Below are 9,737 nucleotides of genomic sequence, written 5' to 3' on the forward strand. Positions count from 1 at the left end.
CATGTGGGCTGTGATGTGCCTTTTACTGAGGAGTGGCTTCCGTCTGGCCACTCTACCATAAAGACCTGATTGGTGGAGTGCTGCAGAGATGGTTGTCCTTCTGGAAGGTTCTCCCATCTCCACAGAGGAACTCTGGGGCTCGGTCAGAGTGGCCATCAGGTTCTTGGTCACCTCCCTGACCAAGGCCCTTCTCCCCCGATTTGCTCAGTTTGGACTGGCGGCCAGCTCTAGGAAGAGTTTTGGTGATTCCAAACTTCTTCAATTTAAGAACAATGTGTTCTTGGGGACCTTCAATGCTGCAGAAATGTTTTTTTGTTACCCTTCTCCCAAATCTAAACCTGTTTCCGCTTTGTCATTGATGAGGGACATTTTTTAGAATAAGTCTGTAAACGTAACAAAATGTGGAACAATGGGTCTGAAAGGTTATGTATTTTATTAAGATTGATTTGTAGTTTAAATATGATCAGATGGCTTTCCATTCTTGCTAACCTCTCCTCTGTATTTGGGGGTTGTGCAGGACCCAGCCTCTGTACTGACATCTGTATGATAGAGATGCATTTCTCTATTGATGGGTGATCCGATTTCTATTGCTATAAATGTTTGGGTTGTGCAGGACTCTGACACTGTGCTGAACCTGGGCCTTCAGATGGAGGAGCTGATCTTTGACCTGGCAGACACACACCTCTTCTTCAATGACCTGGAGGTAGCTTACCTGCTAGTGATAGTCTTCTCTGTCCCTGACGACTCACTGTCTGTCTTAACAGTCAGAAGAGGCTAGGCATGTGGCAGCTAGCAACATTATGCGTTGCATTAAGTTCTAACGCTGTTGCAGTTAGATTAGCTGTCGTTGGTTGTGAGCTAGTGACTGTGTCACAGAATTTTATTTTTATTTTTTTTTACCTTTATTTAACTAGGCAAGCCAGAACAAATTCTTATTTTCAATGACTGCCTGTTCAGGGGCAGAACGACAGATGTACCTTGTCAGCTCGGGGATTTGAACTTGCAACCTTCCGGTTACTAGTCCACCGCTCTAACCACTAGGCTACCCTGCCGCCCCTGACAGAATGTTGGATTGAACGGGGACGATTTTCGACTAAACGGTTGACACCCCCCCCACTTTTCCTTTTCTCTTCTTAGGAGTGTGATCAGGTTCATGTTGAAGACGTGGCCTCTGATGACAACGGACAGGATCTGAGGTGTGTCTGTGACGCTACTGTCAACAACCAAGACATTCAGATACCCTCCTTAGTTTGGAGGTCACATATAAACCTCTCTGTATGATGATAGTCCAATGTAATAATGATTTTATGTCCACCAACAGAGTCCCTACTTTCCTAACTAGCCACATACAAAACATCTATCGCTCCTAACTAGCAACATACAAAACGTCTATCTCTCCTAACTAGCAACATACAAAACGTCTATCTCTCCTAACTAGCAACATACAAAACGTCTATCTCTCCTAACTAGCAACATACAAAACGTCTCTCTCCTAACTAGCAACATACAAAACGTCTATCTCTCCTAACTAGCAACATACAAAACGTCTATCTCTCCTAACTAGCAACATACAAAACGTCTCTCTCCTAACTAGCAACATACAAAACGTCTATCTCTCCTAACTAGCAACATACAAAACGTCTCTCTCCTAACTAGCCACATACAAAACGTCTATCTCTCCTAACTAGCAACATACAAAACGTCTATCTCTCCTAACTAGCCACATACAAAACGTCTATCTCTCCTAACTAGCCACATACAAAACATCTATCTCTCCTAACTAGCAACATACAAAACATCTATCTCTCCTAACTAGCAACATACAAAACATCGATCTCTCCTAACTAGCAACATACAAAACGTATATCTCTCCTAACTAGCCACATACAAAACATCGATCTCTCCTAACTAGCCACATCTCTCTCTCTCTCTCATTCCTCCTATCAGCGCCTACAACTTCCTAGCGGATGGCTTCCACAACCCCAGTGGTGTAGGCGCCGCCACAGGAGTCCAGGGCGGGGTGGAGTGGATGAGGAAACTGGCCTTCCGTTATCGTCGCCTGAAGGAGATCTACAACGGATACAAAGGGAACGTGGGAGGTGAGATGCGTGTTCAACTTCTAAATAATCACCTGACTGGGACTTGCTGGGAAAACCCTTATGGCATGATGTACACAGTCCTCACGAGTTAAATTTTTAAATAGTTGCTACAATGTTTATCTACTTTGTGACTATTTGAGATGTTAGTTAGCAAATTATGTGTTCAAATAAAATAAAAAACATGTGCCTCTGTGTGCTTTTGTCTGTCATCATATTTCCTGGAAGAGTATTCATGTTAATTGAAGGAATAACATACTTGTATTAGTTGCTTACTGGAATCTAGAATCTATCCAGACATTTATCTAGTAATCTATCAAATCCTTATTTTTTTATTTTTTTATTTAACCCGGTAAATTGACTGAATACTCATTTACAGCAACGACCTGGGGAATAGTTACAGGGGAGAGGAGGGGGGATGAAAGAGGCTATTGGAAGCTGGGGATGATTAGCTGGCCATGGTGGTTTAAAGGCCAGATTGGGAATTTAGCCAGGACACCAGGGGTTAACACCCCTACTTTTACGATAAGTGCCATGGGATCTTTAGTGACCACAGAGAGTCAGGACAACCGTTTTAACGTCCAATCCGAAAGACTGCAACCGACACAGGGCAATGTCCCTAATCTTTGCCCTGGGGCATTGGGATTTATATATTTGTCGCCCATCAACACCACTTCCAGAAGCGTCTGGTTTCCCTATCCATGTGTGGTAAAAACAATTATAAACGGAGTGTTTCGGGCCCTGAATTCTGATTGGCTGAAAGGGTATTGTTCTAATAATGTTGGTGACCAGTTTATAAAAGTAATAAGGCACCTCTGGGGTTTGTGGTATATGGCCAAAAGTATGTGGACACCTGCTCATCAAACATCTCATTCTAAAATCATGGGCATTAATATGGAGTTGGTCCCCCCCTTTGCTGCTATAACAGCCTCCACTCTTCTGGGAAGGCTTACCACTAGATGTTGGAACATTTCTATGAGGACTTGCTTCCATTCAGCCACAAGAGCATTAGTGAGGTTGGGCACTGATGTTGGACGATTAGGCCTGGCTCGCAGTCGGCGTTCCAATTCATCCCAAAGGTGTTCAATGGGGTTGTGGTCAGGTCTCTGTGCAGGCCAGTCAAGTTCTTCCACAACGATCTCAACAAGCCATTTCTATATGGACCATGCTGTGTGCATGGCGGCATTGTCATGCTGAAATAGGAAAGGGCCTTCCCACAAAGTTGGAAGCACAGAATTGTTCAAGAATGTTGTAGCATTAGGATTCCCCCTCACTGGAACGAAGGGGCCTAGCCCAAACCATTAAAAACAGGCCCAGACCATTATTCCTCCTCCACCAAACTTTATAGCTGGCACTATGCATTCGAGCAGGTGTTCTGAACCCAGATTTGTCCGTCGAACTGCCAGATGGTGAAGAGTGATTCATCACTCCAGAGAACGTGTTTCCACTGCTCCAGAGTCCAATGGCAGCAAGCTTTACACCACTCCAGCTGATGCTTGGCATTGCGTATGGTTATTTTAGGATTGTGTGCGGCTGGAAACCCATTTCATGAAGCTCCAGACGAACAGTTATTGTGCTGACGTTGCTTCCAGATGCAGTTTGGAACTCGGTAGTGAGTGTCGCAACCGAGGACAGGTGATTTTTACGCCCTTCAGCGCTCAGCGATCCCGTTCTGTGAACTTGTGTGGCCTACCACTTTGGGACTGAGCTCTTGTTGCTCCTAGACGTTTCCACTTCACAATAATAGCACTTACAGTTGACCGGTGCAGCTCTAGCAGGGAAGACATTTGACAAACTGACTTGTTGGAAAGGTGGCATCCTATGACGGTGCCATATTGAAAATCACTGAGCTCTTCAGTAAGGCCATTTTACTGCCAATGCTTGTCTATGGAGATTGGATGGCCGTGTGCTCGATTTTATACACCTGTCAGCAAAGGGTGTGGCTGAAATAGAAGAATCCACTCATTTGAAGGGGTGTCCACATACTTTTGTAAATATAGTGTACTATGGGTAAGGGCTGTATCCAGGCACTCCATGTTGCGTCATGCTCACCTCTCTCCTCCAGGCCTGCTGTGGTAGAAACGCCTCTAACCTCTCTCCTCCAGGCATGCTGTGGTAGAAACGCCACTAACCTCTCTCCTTCAGGCATGTTGTGGTAGAAACGCCGCTAACCTCTCTCCTCCAGGCCTGCTGTGGTAGAAACGCCACTAACCTCTCTCCTCCAGGCCTGCTGTGGTAGAAACGCCTCTAACCTGTCTCCTCCAGGCCTGCTGTGGTAGAAACGCCTCTAACCTCTCTCCTCCAGGCCTGCTGTGGTAGAAACGCCTCTAACCTCTCTCCTCCAGGCCTGTTGTGGTAGAAACGCCTCTAACCTCTCTCCTCCAGGCCTGCTGAGTCCCATGAAGAGGGAGCTGCTCCTCCGGCTCCAGTCTGAGATGGAGAATATGACGGACGCCTGGCTCAGCACAGCACTCAAATCCTTGCTGCTTATCCAGTCCAGGTCAGCACAGTGAGTTTGACATTTAGAGAGTTTATTCTCATCTTCCAGTTTTTTAACTTGATATTTTTTATTTAGGTCAGACTGTATATAGTTATTTTTTGTCCTTCCTCTTCTCTCACGTGTGTGTGTGTGTGTGTGTGTGTGTGTGTGTGTGTGTGTCCTTCCTCTTCTCTCATGTGTGTGTGTGTGTGTCCTTCCTCTTCTCTCACGTGTGTGTGTCCTTCCTCTTCTCTCACGTGTGTGTGTGTCCTTCCTCTTCTCTCACGTGTGTGTGTCCTTCCTCTTCTCTCACGTGTCCCTGTGTGTGTGTCCTTCCTCTTCTCTCACGTGTCCCTGTGTGTGTGTCCTTCCTCTTCTCTCACGTGTCCCTGTGTGTGTCCTTCCTCTTCTCTCACGTGTCCCTGTGTGTGTCCTTCCTCTTCTCTCACGTGTCCCTGTGTGTGTGTGTGTCCTTCCTCTTCTCTCGCGTGTCCCTGTGTGTGTGTCCTTCCTCTTCTCTCACGTGTCTGTGTGTGTGTCCACAGGGGTAAGTGTATGAATGTCCTGGTGACGACCACCCAGCTGGTGCCTGCTCTGGCCAAAGTGTTGCTCTATGGTCTTGGGGATGTCTTCCCCATAGAGAACATCTACAGCGCTACCAAGATAGGTAAACCAAACTACACACAGCACACACAGAGCACACACAAACAGAGCACACACACACAGAGCAAACACAGCACACACGCACACAGCACACACACACTGACCTTAACAGATGTTTAACTTAGCTGTTGGGTTTAAATGGATACTTTGCCAAAATCACAATGTGGCCCTTTATCTACTAGCTATGCTAGCAGATACCATAGGCTTCCAGTCATTGCGCTAACACTAGTTAGCATTGGCTCACGAAACTACCTCTAAAATGGTATCCCAAAGTGAATCTGACTCTGGAGAAGTCGATACAGGGCCCCGTTGCCAAAATTCCCAGGTATACCTTAGAAACATTTGCATTTGATCCAAATTGGATGAACTATATTGACTCCAGTTGCTTTTCTGTGGTCTTTCCTTCCGTAGGGAAAGAGAGCTGCTTCGAGCGCATCGTCTCTCGCTTTGGGAAGAATGTGACCTATGTGGTGATTGGAGACGGCCGTGATGAGGAATTCGCGGCAAAACAGGTAGGCTTAGTGCATTAGGGAACCGCTTTTAGGACTGCATACTCTCAGGGGTACGATCAAAGCATGTTGGCAACTTATTAAAACGGAACAAACAGCCGGGAATATTTTATTCTTTGTTGCATACAGTATGTCAAATACTTCTGCTGTTCACCAAATACTTCTGTTATTTACCAAGTACTTCTGTTATTTACCAAGTACTTCTGTTATTTACCAAGTACTTCTGTTATTTACCAAATACTTCTGTTATTCGCCAAATACTTCTGTTATTTGCCAAGTACTTCTGTTATTTACCAAATACTTTTGTTATTCACCAAATACTTCTGTTATTTACCAAATACTTCTGTTATTCACCAAATACTTCTGCTGTTCACCAAATACTTCTGTTATCTACCAAATACTTTTGTTAATTACCAAATACTTCTGCTGTTCACCAAATACTTCTGCTGTTCACCAAATACTTCTGCTGTTCACCAAATACTTCTGTTATTTACCAAGTACTTCTGTTATTTACCAAGTACTTCTGTTATTTACCAAATACTTCTGTTATTCGCCAAATACTTCTGTTATTCGCCAAGTACTTCTGTTATTCGCCAAGTACTTTTGTTATTCACCAAATACTTCTGTTATTTACCAAATACTTCTGTTATTCACCAAATACTTCTGCTGTTCACCAAGGCCCTGATTCCAGGTTTAAACTGTTACATGTGGTCTCAGTTAGGCTACATGTTCCAAATTATTGCACAACATGAACAACTACACAGAGGAAGGGAAGGTAAACGGAATGGAATGATGCTAAATGTAAGCTACAAACTTAAAACTAACACTAAAGTGGCAGTTATAAATGTATGTGGGTATTACTGATGGTGGCTCCCGATAGTGGCTAATATTTAACATGATACAAATTGTAAAATAAAACTGAGAAAAACCTGGGCTTTAATTAAAACATTAATGCGTTTACATCAACTCAGCAGGTTCATCCCTACAGAAGCCTATAGCTTGGGTGTCCAAATTTAATCCACGCAAATTACGAGGGCACACAATTACAATTCTGAGTAACAGCACAGCTATTTTATAGCCTATTTCACGGTGGGAAAGGATCCATAATACACGTCATGTTGTTTATGATTTTCAGTTTGCTTCCATGTAAATGGTTTCACATTTATCTCCGGGGGAATCATCAGGACAAATCATCTAAAACAATTGCTTTGTGGATTTACAATCCCCTTCTCCAAATGGATTTACTCATTTACCTAGGTCTTATCAATAACTCTTATCTTATTCTACATCACCGCGCATGGAGAATGCTGTTATTTATATCGCAAAAACATAAAGTAGATGCCTTTTTTTCCACTTGGAGCCGGTAGGTTCGCTCAACCTGATTCATGGTTTCCTCGCGCATGAAGCCGGTGAAATTTATAATGAAATGAAGTCAAGGTCAGAATAGAGTATATCTGTAGACACAACTCCCGCCACACCTTTTCATTCCTTAGATCTCCGACCCTGAACGAATAGCGGGTGAATAGCATGCTAGTCTCAATCTTAAATTCAAGGTCAGAATGTGCATTTAAAAAAAAAAAGGAATTATGTTCCATTTTATGCACTTAAATTCAGGCTCGGAATCAGGGCCCATGTACTTCTGCTATTCACCACTTACACTCAGCACTGCAGTAAATAAGTCTTGGGAGTATTGATTTGACTGGTGGTTCTTCATGCCGTCTCCCTGCTCTCTTTGCAGCACAACATGCCTTTCTGGCGTATCACCACCCACGGGGACCTGGTATCCCTCCATCAAGCCCTGGAACTAGACTTCCTGTAGAACGGAAGGAATGGAGGTTACGACACAAAGGGAAAGGAAACTTGGTCGGTGTGGGCCAACCCCTCTGTTCGCTTGTGGAGTGACATTATAAGCTGAGTGTCCTCAGCTCCACACCAGCCCTCAAACTCACACGCCCTTTACACACTTGCTGGCTGTAGTGTGTCGCTCTTTTCCCCGTGTGATGGCCGTGGACTGATCTGAGGTGGACTTTGGGGTGTCAGTGGCTGGGAAGCAGACTGGACAGACAGACCTACTCTCTGATGTAGAGCTCCTCCCAAGCAACACTCTCCATATGGCAGCTATCCTCCAAAGACTGAGCCTGATCACTGGGGCATAGCAGCAGCGACCGACCGACCGACGCCGACAGGCAGGACATGACTAAAAATGAAGAAGACCATTCCCATATCTCTCTCTGAAGTGTCTGTAGTCTCTGGCTCCACAACCCACAGGCTGTTTCTCTCTCTGTTCTCTCTCTGGGGTTGCATCCAAAATGGCACCCTATTCCCTATGTAGTGCACTACATTTGATAGGGCCTAGTGCTCTCATCAAAAATGGTGCACTACATAGGGAAAAGGGTTCCATTTGGGACGCCGCCTCTTGTTAGTGGATCGACTAAAGCAAAAGGTCTTGCAGCCCTGTCTGGCATCCCGGACAGACCCTTCTGGTTGTTTAGACCTTTTACACTTTTTTACTATTTTTCCAAATTCTCTTTCTGTAGGGTAGCTGAAAGTATAATATCACTTCGAATGTTTTTTTTATCATTTGTGTTTTTAAAAGGTTGTTTTGCATTCCAAATGACTTGAGGGTATCATTGATGAGGGTCGGTAATCATTTTAGTCTTTTCAAAGCCAATGATTCGATGACTACTATAAGAATGACCTTCAATTGACCTTCTGGATGTAACCTTTCCACTAACAGTACTGACGTTTTCTCCATAGACACCTCCGCTGTCCTGACCTCTCCACTGTGTCACGGGCTTCAACAGCCTAACTGTGCTCTTTTTTACATAAACTGATGTGTGGTCAGAATGACTCAATGACGACCCTAACAAACCTGTATTCCACTGCATGGTTTCAAGGACGCCAGGTTACTATGTAGTTAATCATAAGAACAGCCAAACCAGGCGTTTTCTGTGAGAAACAGCCAAACCAGGCGTTTTCTGTGAGAAACAGCCAAACCAGGCGTTTTCTGTGAGAAACAGCCGAACCAGGCCTTTCTGTGAGAAACAGCCGAACCAGGCCTTTCTGTGAGAAACAGCCGAACCAGGCCTTTCTGTGAGAAACAGCCGAACCAGGCCTTTCTGTCAGAAACAGCCGAACCAGGCCTTTCCTGTGAGAAACAGCCGAACCAGGCCTTTCTGTGAGAAACAGCCGAACCAGGCCTTTCTGTGAGAAACAGCCGAACCAGGCCTTTCTGTGAGAAACAGCCGAACCAGGCCTTTTCTATACATTTACATCTAAGTAACCAAGGATGGGCCCTCAAAACAATGTGCATCTTCATCAGCGTGACGCATGTGTGAACATGTCCACATAACCTGTGGAAGAAACCCTCCCCTTGGAGGAGCTGTTCCTCAGAGCACAACCCTGCATGTCTTTGAATTCCTGCAAAAGAGACTTGACAATGAGGATTTTTAAAAGCAGTTGGCTGGAAGGGACGGCAAATCGCACAATACAGTCACACGCGTTATATTAGATACAGTGGAGAATTGTTATCTGTTATTGTTCAATACTGGAAATGATGTTAAGACCAAGAAGTCACGGGAGATTTGTCTGGCCAAGCAGGTCCAGATTTCCTCACAACACGACAGATAATTTGCATCACAGAGATCACGTGTTGTCATTGATAAATGGAAATGTTTCTGTGTCTCTGTTGTAGAATCGATCTCTAGTTGATTTTCCTCCATTTGAATCGTGAGGGTCACACAAAACTCCATTATTTCATAGTGGGGGTTTATTGGGACCTTCTAAATGTACTATTGATTGTACGGGACCGGCTGCCCAAACAATATTGGCCTACTGCCACTGTGTGCAGTGTACAGTCAGTCTACCCTTGTCATTATAAATATTGGGAAAAACACCAGGAATGACTGTTCAATAAATTTCTGCTTGGGGGGGGGGGGGGGGCAGCATGTAGCTGGTCGAGAGGTAGTTAGAGGGTTGATGTTATGAATC

At 44.6% G+C, this 9,737-nt stretch overlaps 1 protein-coding gene across 9 annotated transcripts in view; it reads left to right on the forward strand.

The window, feature by feature from the left end:
• The window catches only part of LOC110496704 (eyes absent homolog 3), a 32,219-nt gene extending 22,573 nt beyond the window's left edge, over positions 1-9,646 (forward strand). For 8 of the 9 annotated variants that reach the window (XM_036953542.1, XM_036953541.1, XM_036953548.1 and 5 more), the window contains 7 exons: positions 614-703; positions 1,138-1,196; positions 1,948-2,099; positions 4,482-4,605; positions 5,121-5,242; positions 5,650-5,750; positions 7,486-9,646. In XM_036953542.1, the coding sequence (XP_036809437.1) occupies positions 614-703; positions 1,138-1,196; positions 1,948-2,099; positions 4,482-4,605; positions 5,121-5,242; positions 5,650-5,750; positions 7,486-7,566 (729 nt within the window). In that variant the 3' untranslated portion in view covers positions 7,567-9,646. The remainder of the gene's footprint in view (positions 1-613; positions 704-1,137; positions 1,197-1,947; positions 2,100-4,481; positions 4,606-5,120; positions 5,243-5,649; positions 5,751-7,485) is intronic. The other variant, XM_036953545.1, reaches the window with a different exon arrangement.
• Positions 9,647-9,737: the final 91 nt, after the last annotated feature.

The sequence above is a fragment of the Oncorhynchus mykiss genome, chromosome 18, assembly GCF_013265735.2.
Source record: "Oncorhynchus mykiss isolate Arlee chromosome 18, USDA_OmykA_1.1, whole genome shotgun sequence".
Taxonomy (NCBI): domain Eukaryota; kingdom Metazoa; phylum Chordata; class Actinopteri; order Salmoniformes; family Salmonidae; genus Oncorhynchus; species Oncorhynchus mykiss.